The sequence below is a fragment of the Salvelinus alpinus genome, chromosome 30 (genome assembly GCF_045679555.1).
Source record: "Salvelinus alpinus chromosome 30, SLU_Salpinus.1, whole genome shotgun sequence".
NCBI lineage: Eukaryota > Metazoa > Chordata > Actinopteri > Salmoniformes > Salmonidae > Salvelinus > Salvelinus alpinus.
In genome coordinates, this window is record NC_092115.1 from 43,715,382 (window position 1) to 43,735,108 (window position 19,727).

The following is a 19,727-nucleotide window of genomic DNA, read 5'->3' on the forward strand; positions in this document are numbered from 1 at the left end:
ATAGCGGTGGAATAAATTCAACCACACATCTAGTCACATTGTTTCAAGACCACGGACAGTATATCCTGTCAGAGAGAACAAAGTTGCGCTGTATCGCCAGCATGCACAATTTAAAAAATGCACCACAACACAAAATGTCATGTACCCAGTACTTCCAATTGCAACGTCATTACCTTTGTTTTTACCACACAACCAGTGATCTAAAGCTGAAATAATATGTTACACATTGTACTCAAAATGATATGAACGAGATAGCAACAAAAAAGCAAGCTGTAGATGAAAACAAAAAGTCCACTCACCATTATGATTATCATTTAAAAACGAAGTCCTTTCACCTGTCCTTCTTTATGAAATGGGAAATGGCAGGTTCATATAGCTTGTCTTTTGATTTTAAATCGGAAAGAAGTAATTTTTTGATTGCGATCAAAGCCAGGGCTGACAGTCAAGCATATCCAGTGTTGTTCCTGGAATATGTCTTGATCCTTTTAAGTGCAGACAATGTTCTTTCTACTGATGCAGTGGACACTGGAATGGTCAAAACTAGACAGGTAAAGCAGATACAATTAGTGCATACTATCAATTAGTCTCTTCTGTTGGAGAAAGTGGAACAGATCAGCCAGGCTCTTACTCTCAAAGTCAGACATTGAGTACATAACGATGAGATCAGAAGTCAGTGTCAATGACGTTGGCTGGTGCCTTCTATTCAAAGCCTGAGGGCCTAGCTAATGAGAGTTGAGCCCAGCTAGATTATTTCTACCAAGAGACTAGGAAAAAAAAAATCAGATTGGATATTTTTTTCTCTTGGAAATGAACCCTTCTTTTTCCAACACGAACTGAAGAAATGCAATAGGAAGTTCATTACAATTAAGACCAAAAAATATTGAATCAATGAAAACAAAATGACAAATTTGAATATACACTGCTCAAAAAAATAAAGGGAAGACTTAAACAACACAATGTAACTCCAAGTCAATCACACTTCTGTGAAATCAAACTGTCCACTTAGGAAGCAACACTGATTGACAATAAATTTCACATGCTGTTGTGCAAATGGAATAGACAACAGGTGGAAATTATAGGCAATTAGCAAGACACCCCCAATAAAGGAGTGGTTCTGCAGGTGGTGACCACAGACCACTTCTCAGTTCCTATGCTTCCTGGCTGATGTTTTGGTCACTTTTGAATGCTGGCGGTGCTTTCACTCTAGTGGTAGCATGAGACGGAGTCTACAACCCACACAAGTGGCTCAGGTAGTGCAGCTCATCCAGGATGGCACATCAATGCGAGCTGTGGCAAGAAGGTTTGCTGTGTCTGTCAGCGTAGTGTCCAGAGCATGGAGGCGCTACCAGGAGACAGGCCAGTACATCAGGAGACGTGGAGGAGGCCGTAGGAGGGCAACAACCCAGCAGCAGGACCGCTACCTCCGCCTTTGTGCAAGGAGGAGCAGGAGGAGCACTGCCAGAGCCCTGCAAAATGACCTCCAGCAGGCCACAAATGTGCATGTGTCTGCTCAAACGATCAGAAACAGACTCCATGAGGGTGGTATGAGGGCCCGACGTCCACAGGTGGGGGTTGTGCTTACAGCCCAACACCGTGCAGGACGTTTGGCATTTGCCAGAGAACACCAAGATTGGCAAATTCGCCACTGGTGCCCTGTGCTCTTCACAGATGAAAGCAGGTTCACACTGAGCACATGTGACAGACGTGACAGAGTCTGGAGACGCCGTGGAGAACGTTCTGCTGCCTCCAACATCCTCCAGCATGACCGGTTTGGCGGTGGGTCAGTCATGATGTGGGGTGGCATTTCTTTGGGGGGCCGCACAGCCCTCCATGTGCTCACCAGAGGTAGCCTGACTGCCATTAGGTACCGAGATGAGATCCTCAGACCCTTTGTGAGACCATATGCTGGTGCGGTTGGCCCTGGGTTCCTCCGAATGCAAGACAATGCTAGACCTCATGTGGCTGGAGTGTGTCAGCAGTTCCTGCAAGAAGAAGGCATTGATGCTATGGACTGGCCCGCCCGTTCCCCAGACCTGAATCCAATTGAGCACATCTGGGACATCATGTCTCGCTCCATCCACCAACGCCACGTTGCACCACAGACTGTCCAGGAGTTGGCGGATGCTTTAGTCCAGGTCTGGGAGGAGATCCCTCAGGAGACTATCCGCCACCTCATCAGGAGCATGCCCAGGCGTTGTAGGGAGGTCATACAGGCACGTGGAGGCCACACACACTACTGAGCCTCATTTTGACTTGTTTTAAGGACATTACATCAAAGTTGGATCAGCCTGTAGTGTGGTTTTCCACTTTAATTTTGAGTGTGACTCCAAATCCAGACCTCCATGGGTTGATAAATTTGATTTCCATTGATCATTGTTGTGTGATTTTGTTGTCAGCACATTCAACTATGTAAAGAAAAAAGTATTTAATAAGAATATTTCATTCATTCAGATCTAGGATGTGTTATTTTAGTGTTCCCTTTATTTTTTGGAGCAGTGTATAAAAATGTATACAGATTTGTATCTATCCTTAGGCCCTCTCTGCATAGAGGGCCATGACGGTTCCCCACTGCTTGATAATAGCTAAATGCAGCTAGTCAGTGGTTCCTGCTCCACATGAAATTGCTTTAAGATTGGAGTTGTTAGTTAAACTCTGATGCCCTCTGGGTGCCATTTTCTAAGCAACACATATATTGTAAACTACCATTGTATATTCATTAGATACACTTCGATTTCAAAACTATAAGTCCTATAAACACATGCGATCAACCTCACAGTGCTCACCTGCAACACCTGTCAATGTATCAACACCTGACCCCATAGTTCTGCCTCACGTCCCTCCCCCACTTCCCGTCCCGTTCGGGGAGCAGCCAGAGGTGACGGTGAACGTGTGTGAGGCCAAGGACGTGCTAGGTTCATGGCTGACTGGCTTCCAGACACCAAATCAGAGCTGGAGGAGATTTGCACGGTAGAGGACATCAAGGAGCAGGTCATGGAGGGGAAGCAACGTACCCCTGCCATCTGGGTCATCTCCAATGGTAACCTGAATGAGCCACGCCCGCCCCGTACCGGACCCCGCATGTTTTTTTGGGAAGATACATAAATGGAGACATACGTGGCAGCCAGACAGGAGTGGACCTAGAAATTGAAATAATAGAGAGGAACCAGAGAAACCATGTGAGTTTTCTCACAAGACATTTACATTTAAGTCATTTAGCAGACGCTCTTATCCAGAGCGACTTACAAATTGGTGCATTCACCTTATGACATCCAGTGGAACAGCCACTTTACAATAGTGCATCTAAATCTTTTAAGGGTTAAGGGGGGGGTGAGAAGGATTACTTTATCCTATCCTAGGTATTCCTTAAAGAGGTGGGGTTTCAGGTGTCTCCGGAAGGTGGTGATTGACTCCGCTGTCCTGGCGTCGTGAGGGAGTTTGTTCCACCATTGGGGGGCCAGAGCAGCGAACAGTTTTGACTGGGCTGAGCGAGAACTGTACTTCCTCAGTGGTAGGGAGGCGAGCAGGCCAGAGGTGGATGAACGCAGTGCCCTTGTTTGGGTGTAGGGCCTGATCAGAGCCTGGAGGTACTGAGGTGCCGTTCCCCTCACAGCTCCGTAGGCAAGCACCATGGTCTTGTAGCGGATGCGAGCTTCAACTGGAAGCCAGTGGAGAGAGCGGAGGAGCGGGGTGACGTGAGAGAACTTGGGAAGGTTGAACACCAGACGGGCTGCGGCGTTCTGGATGAGTTGTAGGGGTTTAATGGCACAGGCAGGGAGCCCAGCCAACAGCGAGTTGCAGTAATCCAGACGGGAGATGACAAGTGCCTGGATTAGGACCTGCGCCGCTTCCTGTGTGAGGCAGGGTCGTACTCTGCGGATGTTGTAGAGCATGAACCTACAGGAACGGGCCACCGCCTTGATGTTAGTTGAGAACGACAGGGTGTTGTCCAGGATCACGCCAAGGTTCTTAGCGCTCTGGGAGGAGGACACAATGGAGTTGTCAACCGTGATGGCGAGATCATGGAACGGGCAGTCCTTCCCCGGGAGGAAGAGCAGCTCCGTCTTGCCGAGGTTCAGCTTGAGGTGGTGATCCGTCATCCACACTGATATGTCTGCCAGACATGCAGAGATGCGATTCGCCACCTGGTCATCAGAAGGGGGAAAGGAGAAGATTAGTTGTGTGTCGTCTGCATAGCAATGATAGGAGAGACCATATGAGGTTATGACAGAGCCAAGTGACTTGGTGTATAGCGAGAATAGGAGAGGGCCTAGAACAGAGCCCTGGGGGACACCAGTGGTGAGAGCACGTGGTGAGGAGACAGATTCTCGCCACGCCACCTGGTAGGAGCGACCTGTCAGGTAGGACGCAATCCAAGCGTGGGCCGCGCCGGAGATGCCCAACTCGGAGAGGGTGGAGAGGAGGATCTGATGGTTCACAGTATCGAAGGCAGCCGATAGGTCTAGAAGGATGAGAGCAGAGGAGAGAGAGTTAGCTTTAGCAGTGCGGAGCGCCTCCGTGATACAGAGAAGAGCAGTCTCAGTTGAATGACTAGTCTTGAAACCTGACTGATTTGGATCAAGAAGGTCATTCTGAGAGAGATAGCGGGAGAGCTGGCCAAGGACGGCACGTTCAAGAGTTTTGGAGAGAAAAGAAAGAAGGGATACTGGTCTGTAGTTGTTGACATCGGAGGGATCGAGTGTAGGTTTTTTCAGAAGGGGTGCAACTCTCGCTCTCTTGAAGACGGAAGGGACGTAGCCAGCGGTCAGGGATGAGTTGATGAGCGAGGTGAGGTAAGGGAGAAGGTCTCCGGAAATGGTCTGGAGAAGAGAGGAGGGGATAGGGTCAAGCGGGCAGGTTGTTGGGCGGCCGGCCGTCACAAGACGCGAGATTTCATCTGGAGAGAGAGGGGAGAAAGAGGTCAGAGCACAGGGTAGGGCAGTGTGAGCAGAACCAGCGGTGTCGTTTGACTTAGCAAACGAGGATCGGATGTCGTCGACCTTCTTTTCAAAATGGTTGACGAAGTCATCTGCAGAGAGGGAGGAGGGGGGGGGAGGGGGAGGAGGATTCAGGAGGGAGGAGAAGGTGGCAAAGAGCTTCCTAGGGTTAGAGGCAGATGCTTGGAATTTAGAGTGGTAGAAAGTGGCTTTAGCAGCAGAGACAGAAGAGGAAAATGTAGAGAGGAGGGAGTGAAAGGATGCCAGGTCCGCAGGGAGGCGAGTTTTCCTCCATTTCCGCTCGGCTGCCCGGAGCCCTGACTTTAACTGATGTGATACACTTTTTTTTAGCTTGTCTGTGACCCATCTAAAGCACTATCACAATTTTCTGGTGACACAGCTGATAAACAAAACAATATTTCAAGTCTGAACTGAAACCCCACAGACACTTGAAAGGACACAAACTGTACAGATCTACAGCTTGTGTCAAGATTGTATCAGATATTTTTCACTGGATGTATGTTTTTAATGTTGGACTCTTTAACTTCTAATGGTTGACATTTTAGAGTTATTACTGTAGTATTCAAACACAATACAGTAGCCCATACTAGGTTGCTGGTTAAACAGTAATTGTAAAGCTTATGGGGACATCTAGTGCCTCTTAGGGACATTACAACTCATTTACACCCATGACATTCTAGGTGACCATACACATTATGTACCTCAACATTATTTTACACACACAGTAACACAGGTAAGCTATTCTGTATCACACATGTGCATAATTCACATTATTCCAATAACAAAACAGTAAAACAGTCACAATACACATTTCTCAAAACTCCATAATAATTGATTGTTACAGAGTTGCCCCTGGTCTTCTGTGTTCTCTTTTACCTGAGCTACATTCACCTATCAAATTTGAAGTAAGACATTTGGTCTAAACCTTTTTGAAAATCAGGCTAAAGAGAACAGTGAATCATCACATAAATACAGTAGGCTTGCTGTATCCAGTGGCGATTTTAGCATGTAAATCTTGGTTTGACAAACTCCCCAAAATGTTATTAGGTGCATGCCAGTAAAGCCACTACACAACACAACACTAAACAATACATTAATTGCACTATAACAGTGACAAACAGTGCACACAAACTGTTAGGGCCTACCTAAAGCTGTCCCAACAGCAGAGTCCCAACAGCAGTCCCAGCACCTTACCACTGCTACACCTGGCTATTAGCGGAGCCTTGTCTGGCAGCGAAACAGTTAATTCAGCCTCATTTACTGCCTTTAAAAAAAACATAGCTGATGTGGCTGACTTGCTTAAGCAAATGTGGTTTCTACTAACAATTGAGATGTACAAACTATGCCAAAAGGGGATGACGAGCGGATAAGAGGCAATCCGTAATTTCGATTAAGACATTAATGAGTGAGCTAGGATGGACGTAGTCAATATAACTATTTGTTCAACACTTTTGAAATGTACAGCGCCAGAATTCAGAACATTGGCCGTTCTTACAGTACTCTCCCTGTACACCAAGTCAGAACCGTATGATAAATAACGGGGGCATATATGCAAACAATGAAAGCTTAGAGAAATTATTAAATTTCTCTAAAACAGGCTATAGGCTACATGTGCACCACAAAGTCAAAACAGAAGGCTAAGTTATGAGGGGACAAGGGACCAAATTATTAAGGTGAAGCACATGGGTTACTGACAGCTTACTACACAAGATACACTTAGTATTACTTTCTTAGCTACAGTATACATATCTCCCTGGCATACTACATCATTTATGCAGCAGCATACAACACATTTTTGAACTCACCTTGTTGTGCTGTGCTCACTTGAACAGGAAGGTGAGCTTTCCTTTGTGGGCAAGTTTTGTCATCAAACTTTGTCATCAAAGTCTGTAATTCTCTGGATTGATGGTGCTTTTAAGACAACTGGGAACCACAAGATTGAATCATGACGTCAGTGATCTTCCGGTTGGAGCTCTAGAAAGAGGCCTGAGTTCCCGACTTGTAATTCCAAGTTGGATGACTGTTCAAAACATATTTTCCTAGTCGGAGCTCGTGTTTTTTCAGAGTTCCCAGTTGTCTTGAATTCACTAAAGTCTGAGATTTCCCAGTTCCGAGTTTACAGTTGTTTTGACAGTGGCAGAAGTCATTTTGGATTAACAGCATGGCCAATTCCCATGGTGTTGAATGTTTATCCTTTCAAGCTTGGAAACGAGACCCTTTAACCCAGACGTGGACCACACACCCACTCCACTGAATAGCAGGCTAGTGAATGCTTTGCAATGTTTGCAGGTAGCCACTGATTCCATCCAAACCACTCATTGTTGAATATGCGATTTCCAACTTGTTGTGTAATGTTTATGTCCAATGGCTGATGTGCACCGATACGTTTTATCTAGTTTCTCTAAATTATTCATCTTCATATGACAAGGATTAAAAAGGATCTACCAGTATGATGATGAGTGCTAGCTTGCTAGCTAAGATTTTGAAAGTATGATATTGACATGATCAATCCAATCAAAGCTACGGTAGATATAATGTAATTTGACATAATTTTATCTGTGGCCAATGACCGTGAGCCTTTCTGGATGGGCACTTCTAATGTAAATCTATGGCAGCAGCCAAGGGGCTTGAATTTTCAGCTCTCCCGGTAGATTTTGCTGAGGTGGTGTCCCCATGAGTGACAGAACACTGAGCCAATCACGGTGCAAAACGAGAACGTTACCAACTTCTACGCTCCGTATATTCCGCTGGCTGCCCCACCACCACAGAAAGGACTGAGCCAGGCTGAAACACCCGCATTTTGGTGCTGCCTAACTCAAGAAAGCAAAAAAGAGATGATGTTTGTAGGCAGCTTTATTAACTCAATTATTATTATTATTTACATTGTTTGCAAACAGAAATGTGACAGGTATTAATTCCAAAATAACATGCAAAACAGGCAACAACAAAAAACGATATATATATATTTTTTTAGTTTTAGCTAACCCTCCACCTGCCCTGAATGACGGGTCGCCACTGACTGTATCTACCCATTCAAAAAATATGTAGCCCATTCTGAAAATTCTTGTTGTCAGACATTCTATCTAAAAAATCATATTCTCCTAAACCCCATAGACACCTTAGAAACATTCGAGGCAACACTGCGACTTTTATGTTGAGCTGGAGGAGGGGTGTAGAGGGTCGTGTGTATGACAATACCCACCCCCCGCAGCCTCCTTGGTACATTTCAAGGCGCGCAGCCTCTTCCAAACGCAGTAATGGTTGGAGAACCCATTACAAACATGTCGTGTTTTTATCGAAACCTTTAATGGCAGGATGATATGCTCGGGTTTCCCCGTAAGGTTACCCTTTAACTGACGGAATATATGGATTGGACCTCGTCGCCAGAACAGACCTGGAGCGAGTCTGAAAGGTAAAAATCTCGTTCTATGATTCGGGCTTGAGAATGTGAATGGTGGCATGATTGAATAGCATGCAGTCTAATATTATTGTTATCGGAATAAAGGTTTAATTTCCAAGGTGGCCGTTTCACAATTACAATGGTCGTTGAGGGTAAAATCCAAAATATCAACTGGAATTGTGTACTCAACAATAACCAGCTTGCGATAATTTATCCGCGCGATTTACATAGCCTACAAGGCCTTTATTATTATGGTGTTGACAGCAAATTTGCATGATCCCCTAAACATTTACAAACCGACCAACATTTTCTGGCGTGTATATTTACATGTACATTTAATATTGGGATCATTATGTGGAGATAATATTTTGTAGAAATAAGAACACCCTGTCATAAACTCGTGTGTCCAAGCTATAGCCTATACAATTTAGGCCATTAATTAGGCCATGTAATATTTATTTAATAATAATTCATTCCATTTATATAGCGCTTTTCAAAAAATCTCAAAGCGCTTCATAGCACACAAAAAAAGAGAAGTAATTTAGAAAAACAAGTACCTGAAGAGGATTTGGACGGTTTTCGATACATTTACTTACTCATACATCGTTTGATGTTGGACAGATGGCTATTGGCGCGTTCCTCTGCCCAGGAGTTGCCGATGCCTGCCAGATCTTAGAACACCTGTATAGATATTTTAAATATCAGCAATCCACATCATATGTTATAGCAATCTGTCAGTCGATGACACCGTTGAAACGTGTCACGCAACCATTGGTTGATGCACGCAACGTCAGAGCAAGGGAATTGACCGATATCAAATAGAACAGCCTGCCAGTCACATGACACCTTGAGACGTGCAATAGAGTCAACATTTGGATGCTATGTATGGAACGTCGTTTGAGTCTTTACATGTCAACAAAGATGTCAAATAACACTATTTGACGTGTCAAATAAGCTTGTTGACCAATCAGGACCTGAATATGACTGCACATCACATAATGATTTAACACCCACATACATTTTTTACTTAGTTATTACACATTGATTACACTATCACTCGTATTTCATATGTCACAACGATTAATCGATACGTATTGCTATGATGCTGGTAAAGTTGTCTCGCGCACCTGCCCTTCCACAAGCTCTGCACAGTGCTGCCTTCCCCAAGCTCTGGACAGTGCTGCCTTTCCCCAAGCTCTGGACAGTGCTGGTCGTAAAAAAGTTAACTAGCTGATGGATTTGATGCAAACAATGTTCTTCCCCAAAAACACATGTATATAAGGAAACTGTCAAAATGTTACTATTCCCTCTGCTAAAATGTACTGGAATGCAGCCCTAGGACAAGTGAACTGGAACAAAGTTTTTGTCAGGACCCGGTGCGAGAAACAGTCACTAATAATCGTCAGAACCCAGAAGATGAGGCAGACACAGCAGTACTAGAGATGGTGGTTTAATTAAAGAACAAAATCTTCAGGCAAAGAAACTAAATCCACAATGTCCAAAAATAAAGCCAAAAGGCACAAAATGGAAATCCTCCAAAATACAAAAGAAACTCCACAAAGTGGTAAAAAACAGCAGGGAAAAACAAACCTCAAAAGACTACTCAAATAATACACAATAACTAAACCAGAGAACCTCTGGAAAATCCAACAAGAGAAATATCTGAATAAAACAAGGCTTGGGCTGGGTGCTAACTTACAAACACTGAGCAAGGAACTGAGGAACACACAGGGTTTAAATACTAACAAGGGAATGACCTACAGGTGCAAACAATAATAAGAGCAAGAAAAACAAAAGGTACAAAAAAGGTGCAATGGGGACATCTAGTGACCAAAACCCGAACAGTCTTGGCCAAAACCTGACAGAATCCCCCTCCTAGGAACGGCTCCTGACGTTCCTACCAGCCTTCTCAGGGTGGAGGGTCCTGAACTGACGAATGAGGTCAGGGTCAAGTATGTCCTTGGCAGGAACCCAGGAGCGCTCCTCGGGACCGTAGCCTTCCCAGTCCACCAGATACTGCCAGGACCGCTGCACCCGGCGGGAATCCAGTATCCGGTGGACGGTATAAGCCGACTGGCCACCGATGACACGGGGCGGAGGGGGAGGTCTGCCTGCCGGGATAAGGGGAGAAAAAACAACAGGTTTTAATAAAGAAATGTGAAATGTTGGATTGATCTTAAGGGATCTGGGTAAGTGCAGGCGAAAAGTAACGGGATTGACTCTCCTGGCAATCTTAAAGGGACCGATGAACCTCTGGGACAGCTTGCGAGACTCCACCCGTAGTGGTAAATTCTTAGTTGAGAGCCATACTCTCTGGCCGGGGTACAGGGTAGGACCGGGACGGCGACGTCTGTTGGCTTGTCGTTGGTACTGCTGAGAGGAACGCAGAAGATTAAGACGTGCCTTCTTCCACGTAAGCCGACAGCGTCTGATGAACCTCGAGGCTGAAGGCACTCTGACTTCTGCCTCCTGGTCCGGAAACAATAGAGGCGCATAGCCAAACTGACACTCATGCGGGGATATACCAGTGGAGGAGGAGCACAAGGTGTTGTGCGCGTACTCGGCCCAAACAATGAATGATGACCATGTGGACGGGTTGTTGGAAACCATGCATCTGAGGGTGGTTTCCAGCTCCTGATTCATCCTCTCAGTTTGGCCATTGGACTCCGGATGGTACCCTGAAGATAAACTGGCCGTGGCCCCTATGAGTTGGCAGAAGGCCTTCCAAAACCTTGAGGCGAACTGGGGACCTCTGTCGGAAACCATATCTTGCGGAATCCCAAAGACTCGGAACACATGGTTCATCACCAACTCAGCTGTTTCCTTGGCAGAAGGTAATTTGGTCAAGGGAACAAACCTGGCCGCCTTATAAAACCTGTCGATGATGACTAGGATCGTAGTATTACCATGGGACGGAGGAAGGCCAGTAATAAAGTCCAACGAGATATGGGACCAGGGTCGGTGGGGAATAGATAGAGGGTGAAGGAGTCCTTGAGGGCGGAGGTGAGAAGATTTGCCCTGGCAGCACACGGAACAGGCCTTGACGAAAGTGGCAACGTCTTCTTTTATGGTGGGCCACCAGAACTTACGCTGGATGAACTCCAAGGTGCGACCTACGCCCGGGTGACAGGTGAGGCGAGAGGAGTGCCCCCACAGAAGGACTTGGGACCTTGCTGCCTTGGGAACAAACAACCGATTAGCAGGACCTCCTCCAGGGCCCGGTTCGATGGCTTGAGCTTGTTTCACGGTATCCTCCACTTGCCACGAGATCGGAGCCACGATCTTAGCGGCCGGAAGGACAGTCATGTCAGTATCTTCTCGAATGGCAGGAGAGTAGATTCGTGACAAGGCGTCCGGTTTGAGATTCTTCGACCCGGGTCTATAGGTGAGGATAAACTGAAATCGGCTGAAGAAAAGAGACCATCGAGCTTGTCTGGAGTTCAACCGCTTCGCCTGCTGGATATACTCCAGATTTTTGTGGTCCGTAAGCACTTGAAACGGTTGAGAAGCCCCCTCGAGCCAGTGTCTCCATTCCTTCAATGCCATCTTAACCGCTAGGAGTTCACGATCCCCCACATCGTAATTCCTCTCGGCCGGGGTAAGCCGGTGAGAGAAGAAGGCGCAAGGATGAAGCTTCTTGTCTTCACCCCTCTGAGACAGGACAGCTCCAACCCCAACCTCTGATGCGTCTACCTCCACCACAAAAGGTTCATCCGCCGTTGGTAGTGTCAGGATGGGAGCAGAGAGGATGCGCTGCTTGAGTCCTTGGAAGGCCGTCTCAGCTTCTCTTCCCCACAGAAACCTTGTCTTGCCACCCTTGGTTACAGCTGAGAGAGGGGCTGCCACCGAGCTGAAGTTCTTGATGAACTTGCGGTAAAAGTTGGTGAAGCCCAGGAAACGCTGAACTTCCTTAACGGACTTGGGGGTGGGCCAATCCGCTACCGCCCCTACCTTCTTGGGGTCCATCTGGACTCGACCGGGTTCCACTATAAATCCCAGGAATTGTACTCGAGAGGAATGGAATTCACACTTTTCCGGCTTAACGTACAAATGGCTGTCTAGGAGGCGTTTGAGCACTTGTCTGACATGCTTAGTGTGTTCTTGAAGGGAGCTCGAAAAGATGAGGATGTCATCCAAGTAAACAAACACGAAGATGTTAAGCATATCCCTAAGCACATCGTTTATGAGCGCTTGGAACACAGCCGGAGCGTTGGTCAGGCCGAAGGGCATCACCGAGTATTCGTAGTGACCAGTAGGCGTGTTGAAAGCGGTCTTCCACTCGTCCCCGGGTTTGATCCGCACAAGATGGTATGCGTTCCGCAGGTCAAGCTTAGTGAAGACAACTGCTTCCTGGAGCAGCTCAAAGGCTGTGGCCATAAGGGGTAGCGGTTACGGACGGTTATGGCATTGAGTCCCCGGTAGTCGATGCAAGGTCGTAATCCACCGTCTTTCTTGGCCACAAAGAAAAACCCTGCTCCCGCCGGCGAGGTAGATGGACGCATGAGGCCTGCTGCCAGAGCGTCCTTGATGTAGGTATCCATAGCAGCTCGTTCGGGAGGAGAAAGGGAAAAGATCCGAGGAGGGCAGGTCCCCGGAAACAGGTCGATGGTGCAATCGTAAGGTCTATGGGGTGGTAGTTTGGTGGCCCTCTGTTTGCTAAATACCAGTTTGAGGTCATGGTAACACTCGGGAACTCGGGACAGGTCGATGGATTCTAGAGACTCGGAAGGGGAACTCGGGGAACTCGGGAAGATACAAGTGGCTTGGCACGTAGGACCCCACTGCTTGATAGTGCCCACAGACCAGTCGATGTGAGGGTTATGGCTGTGAAGCCAGGGATAACCAAGGACGAGAGGGAACTCGGAACAGGAGATCAGATGAAAGTTCATCACTTCCTGGTGTTGGGAAACTGAAAGTCGCAAGGGGGTAGTGGCACGAGTAACAAGTCCAGATCCCAAAGGGCTTCTATCCAACGTAGTAACCCTTATGGGGTCACTCAGAGGTTCAGAAGGAACGCCATTCTCTTTCGCCCAGACCCCATCCATGAAGTTACCTGCGGCTCCAGAGTCTACCAAGGCTTGAAGAGAAAACTCGTGGTCGTCCCAGGAAAGGGTAACTGGAATGAGCAGGCGGGAGTTGGATGGATGGGAGGAGGTTATGTTTCCCGTTACAGTCCTCCCAGGCCTGCACGGGAGAGTGCGTTTCCCTGGAGCCCGGGACACGTGGAGCGGAAATGGCCCGGTTTGCCGCAATATAGACAGCATCGCTCCCTCATCCGGCGGTCTCTCTCAGCCTGGGAGATGCGTCCAACCTGCATGGGTTCTGGTGGAGCCAGCGAGGATAAAGGTGGAGACTCGGAGCTGGAACCGATAGGAGCTAGGGTGAGCGGTCTACGGTTGAGTTCTCTCTCTCTCAGACGCTGGTCTATGCGTGAAGCCAACTTGATAAGGGACTCGAGGTTGTCCGGTGGTTCCCGAGTGGCCAGTTCATCTTGGATGGTGTCAGAAAGACCCTTCAAAAAACACACTGTGAGCGCCTCGTCGTTCCAGCCACTTGCTGCTGCCACAGTGCGGAACTGGATGGCATAGTCCGTCACGCTGCGCCGACCTTGGCGGAGAGTCAGGAGCTGTTTGGCTGAGTCAGGGCCGTTGGTAGGACCTTGAAACACTCGCTTGAATTCTTCAGCAAAGGTAGAGTAGCTGGCACAGCAGGGACTTTGGGCATCCCACACAGCAGTAGCCCAGGCTAGGGCTTTTCCCGACAGCAGGGTGATGATATATGCTATCTTGGACCGGTCGGTGGGAAACGACGATGGTTGCAGCTCAAAGGAGAGAGAACATTGGGTGAAAAACCCCTTACAAACACTCGGATCCCCTGAGAACCGTTGGGGAGGCGGTAGACGAGGTTCAGCCAGGGGGTTAACTGCCAGGGGCACTTGAATCTGATGAACTGGAGCAGAAGCGGTTGCCGGGGAAAGTCGATCCGAAATCTGCTTTATGGAAGTCAGCATCTCTGACAGAAGTTGAGAATGTCTAGCCATTAAGGCCTCTTGCTGAACCAGAGCAGCTTCGTGGCGTTGGACAGTCCCCTCGTGGTGGGACAGCATGGAAAAAAGATCCTGGGTACTGGCTGCCTCTGGGTTCATTATAATGGCTCATTGTTTCTGTCAGGACCCGGTGCGAGAAACAGTCACTAATAATCGTCAGAACCCAGAAGATGAGGCAGACACAGCAGTACTAGAGATGGTGGTTTAATTAAAGAACAAAATCTTCAGGCAAAGAAACTAAATCCACAATGTCCAAAAATAAAGCCAAAAGGCACAAAATGGAAATCCTCCAAAATACAAAAGAAACTCCACAAAGTGGTAAAAAACAGCAGGGAAAAACAAACCTCAAAAGACTACTCAAATAATACACAATAACTAAACCAGAGAACCTCTGGAAAATCCAACAAGAGAAATATCTGAATAAAACAAGGCTTGGGCTGGGGCTGGGTGCTAACTTACAAACACTGAGCAAGGAACTGAGGAACACACAGGGTTTAAATACTAACAAGGGAATGACCTACAGGTGCAAACAATAATAAGAGCAAGAAAAACAAAAGGTACAAAAAAGGTGCAATGGGGACATCTAGTGACCAAAACCCGAACAGTCTTGGCCAAAACCTGACAGTTTTGTTGTTATCTGGTAAATATTGTATATCTAATAAGGTGAAAGAAGCATCATACAAACTCATTCATAGAATCTACCCTGTAAAGACCTTTATTATACACAGATTCAAGATAGATTTTGATAACAAATGTGTATTTTGTGGTTGTGATCCAGAAACTCTTGACTATTTATTTTGGGACTGTTCTTATGTCAGAAGATTTTGGTGTGAGTTAGAAGATTATATTTTAAAAGAAACGACTATTAATGTTAATTTATTAATGTTAATTTGATAAGAAAGAATACTGTGCAGCCGTATTCATTGACCTGGCCAAGGCTTTCGACTCTGTCAATCACCACATCCTCATCGGCAGACTCGATAGCCTTGGTTTCTCAAATGATTGCCTCGCCTGGTTCACCAACTACTTCTCTGATAGAGTTCAGTGTGTCAAATCGGAGGGCCTGTTGTCCGGGCCTCTGGCAGTCTCTATGGGGGTGCCACAGGGTTCAATTCTTGGGCCGACTCTCTTCTCTGTATACATCAATGATGTCGCTCTTGCTGCTGGTGAGTCTCTGATCCACCTCTACGCAGACGACACCATTCTGTATACGTCTGGCCCTTCTTTGGACACTGTGTCCATCTGATGAACTGGAGCAGAAGCGGTTGCCGGGGAAAGTCGATCCGAAATCTGCTTTATGGAAGTCAGCATCTCTGACAGAAGTTGAGAATGTCTAGCCATTAAGGCCTCTTGCTGAACCAGAGCAGCTTCGTGGCGTTGGACAGTCCCCTCGTGGTGGGACAGCATGGAAAAAAGATCCTGGGTACTGGCTGCCTCTGGGTTCATTATAATGGCTCATTGTTTCTGTCAGGACCCGGTGCGAGAAACAGTCACTAATAATCGTCAGAACCCAGAAGATGAGGCAGACACAGCAGTACTAGAGATGGTGGTTTAATTAAAGAACAAAATCTTCAGGCAAAGAAACTAAATCCACAATGTCCAAAAATAAAGCCAAAAGGCACAAAATGGAAATCCTCCAAAATACAAAAGAAACTCCACAAAGTGGTAAAAAACAGCAGGGAAAAACAAACCTCAAAAGACTACTCAAATAATACACAATAACTAAACCAGAGAACCTCTGGAAAATCCAACAAGAGAAATATCTGAATAAAACAAGGCTTGGGCTGGGGCTGGGTGCTAACTTACAAACACTGAGCAAGGAACTGAGGAACACACAGGGTTTAAATACTAACAAGGGAATGACCTACAGGTGCAAACAATAATAAGAGCAAGAAAAACAAAAGGTACAAAAAAGGTGCAATGGGGACATCTAGTGACCAAAACCCGAACAGTCTTGGCCAAAACCTGACAGTTTTGTTGTTATCTGGTAAATATTGTATATCTAATAAGGTGAAAGAAGCATCATACAAACTCATTCATAGAATCTACCCTGTAAAGACCTTTATTATACACAGATTCAAGATAGATTTTGATAACAAATGTGTATTTTGTGGTTGTGATCCAGAAACTCTTGACTATTTATTTTGGGACTGTTCTTATGTCAGAAGATTTTGGTGTGAGTTAGAAGATTATATTTTAAAAGAAACGACTATTAATGTTAATTTATTAATGTTAATTTGATAAGAAAGAATACTGTGCAGCCGTATTCATTGACCTGGCCAAGGCTTTCGACTCTGTCAATCACCACATCCTCATCGGCAGACTCGATAGCCTTGGTTTCTCAAATGATTGCCTCGCCTGGTTCACCAACTACTTCTCTGATAGAGTTCAGTGTGTCAAATCGGAGGGCCTGTTGTCCGGGCCTCTGGCAGTCTCTATGGGGGTGCCACAGGGTTCAATTCTTGGGCCGACTCTCTTCTCTGTATACATCAATGATGTCGCTCTTGCTGCTGGTGAGTCTCTGATCCACCTCTACGCAGACGACACCATTCTGTATACGTCTGGCCCTTCTTTGGACACTGTGTCCATCTGATGAACTGGAGCAGAAGCGGTTGCCGGGGAAAGTCGATCCGAAATCTGCTTTATGGAAGTCAGCATCTCTGACAGAAGTTGAGAATGTCTAGCCATTAAGGCCTCTTGCTGAACCAGAGCAGCTTCGTGGCGTTGGACAGTCCCCTCGTGGTGGGACAGCATGGAAAAAAGATCCTGGGTACTGGCTGCCTCTGGGTTCATTATAATGGCTCATTGTTTCTGTCAGGACCCGGTGCGAGAAACAGTCACTAATAATCGTCAGAACCCAGAAGATGAGGCAGACACAGCAGTACTAGAGATGGTGGTTTAATTAAAGAACAAAATCTTCAGGCAAAGAAACTAAATCCACAATGTCCAAAAATAAAGCCAAAAGGCACAAAATGGAAATCCTCCAAAATACAAAAGAAACTCCACAAAGTGGTAAAAAACAGCAGGGAAAAACAAACCTCAAAAGACTACTCAAATAATACACAATAACTAAACCAGAGAACCTCTGGAAAATCCAACAAGAGAAATATCTGAATAAAACAAGGCTTGGGCTGGGGCTGGGTGCTAACTTACAAACACTGAGCAAGGAACTGAGGAACACACAGGGTTTAAATACTAACAAGGGAATGACCTACAGGTGCAAACAATAATAAGAGCAAGAAAAACAAAAGGTACAAAAAAGGTGCAATGGGGACATCTAGTGACCAAAACCCGAACAGTCTTGGCCAAAACCTGACAGTTTTGTTGTTATCTGGTAAATATTGTATATCTAATAAGGTGAAAGAAGCATCATACAAACTCATTCATAGAATCTACCCTGTAAAGACCTTTATTATACACAGATTCAAGATAGATTTTGATAACAAATGTGTATTTTGTGGTTGTGATCCAGAAACTCTTGACTATTTATTTTGGGACTGTTCTTATGTCAGAAGATTTTGGTGTGAGTTAGAAGATTATATTTTAAAAGAAACGACTATTAATGTTAATTTATTAATGTTAATTTGATAAGAAAGAATACTGTGCAGCCGTATTCATTGACCTGGCCAAGGCTTTCGACTCTGTCAATCACCACATCCTCATCGGCAGACTCGATAGCCTTGGTTTCTCAAATGATTGCCTCGCCTGGTTCACCAACTACTTCTCTGATAGAGTTCAGTGTGTCAAATCGGAGGGCCTGTTGTCCGGGCCTCTGGCAGTCTCTATGGGGGTGCCACAGGGTTCAATTCTTGGGCCGACTCTCTTCTCTGTATACATCAATGATGTCGCTCTTGCTGCTGGTGAGTCTCTGATCCACCTCTACGCAGACGACACCATTCTGTATACGTCTGGCCCTTCTTTGGACACTGTGTCCATCTGATGAACTGGAGCAGAAGCGGTTGCCGGGGAAAGTCGATCCGAAATCTGCTTTATGGAAGTCAGCATCTCTGACAGAAGTTGAGAATGTCTAGCCATTAAGGCCTCTTGCTGAACCAGAGCAGCTTCGTGGCGTTGGACAGTCCCCTCGTGGTGGGACAGCATGGAAAAAAGATCCTGGGTACTGGCTGCCTCTGGGTTCATTATAATGGCTCATTGTTTCTGTCAGGACCCGGTGCGAGAAACAGTCACTAATAATCGTCAGAACCCAGAAGATGAGGCAGACACAGCAGTACTAGAGATGGTGGTTTAATTAAAGAACAAAATCTTCAGGCAAAGAAACTAAATCCACAATGTCCAAAAATAAAGCCAAAAGGCACAAAATGGAAATCCTCCAAAATACAAAAGAAACTCCACAAAGTGGTAAAAAACAGCAGGGAAAAACAAACCTCAAAAGACTACTCAAATAATACACAATAACTAAACCAGAGAACCTCTGGAAAATCCAACAAGAGAAATATCTGAATAAAACAAGGCTTGGGCTGGGGCTGGGTGCTAACTTACAAACACTGAGCAAGGAACTGAGGAACACACAGGGTTTAAATACTAACAAGGGAATGACCTACAGGTGCAAACAATAATAAGAGCAAGAAAAACAAAAGGTACAAAAAAGGTGCAATGGGGACATCTAGTGACCAAAACCCGAACAGTCTTGGCCAAAACCTGACAGTTTTGTTGTTATCTGGTAAATATTGTATATCTAATAAGGTGAAAGAAGCATCATACAAACTCATTCATAGAATCTACCCTGTAAAGACCTTTATTATACACAGATTCAAGATAGATTTTGATAACAAATGTGTATTTTGTGGTTGTGATCCAGAAACTCTTGACTATTTATTTTGGGACTGTTCTTATGTCAGAAGATTTTGGTGTGAGTTAGAAGATTATATTTTAAAAGAAACGACTATTAATGTTAATTTATTAATGTTAATTTGATAAGAAAGAATACTGTGCAGCCGTATTCATTGACCTGGCCAAGGCTTTCGACTCTGTCAATCACCACATCCTCATCGGCAGACTCGATAGCCTTGGTTTCTCAAATGATTGCCTCGCCTGGTTCACCAACTACTTCTCTGATAGAGTTCAGTGTGTCAAATCGGAGGGCCTGTTGTCCGGGCCTCTGGCAGTCTCTATGGGGGTGCCACAGGGTTCAATTCTTGGGCCGACTCTCTTCTCTGTATACATCAATGATGTCGCTCTTGCTGCTGGTGAGTCTCTGATCCACCTCTACGCAGACGACACCATTCTGTATACGTCTGGCCCTTCTTTGGACACTGTGTTAACAACCCTCCAGACGAGCTTCAATGCCATACAACTCTCCTTCCGT

The 19,727-nt window shown here is 45.8% G+C and overlaps 1 protein-coding gene across 1 annotated transcript in view; it reads left to right on the plus strand.

The window, feature by feature from the left end:
- The first annotated feature begins 8,148 nt into the window (after positions 1-8,148).
- Positions 8,149-19,727, plus strand: part of LOC139559581 (myomegalin-like) — an 86,041-nt gene continuing 74,462 nt past the window's right edge. Inside the window, exon 1 of the mRNA XM_071375696.1 lies at positions 8,149-8,367. Within this exon, the coding sequence (XP_071231797.1) occupies positions 8,321-8,367 (47 nt within the window). The 5' untranslated portion in view covers positions 8,149-8,320. The remainder of the gene's footprint in view (positions 8,368-19,727) is intronic.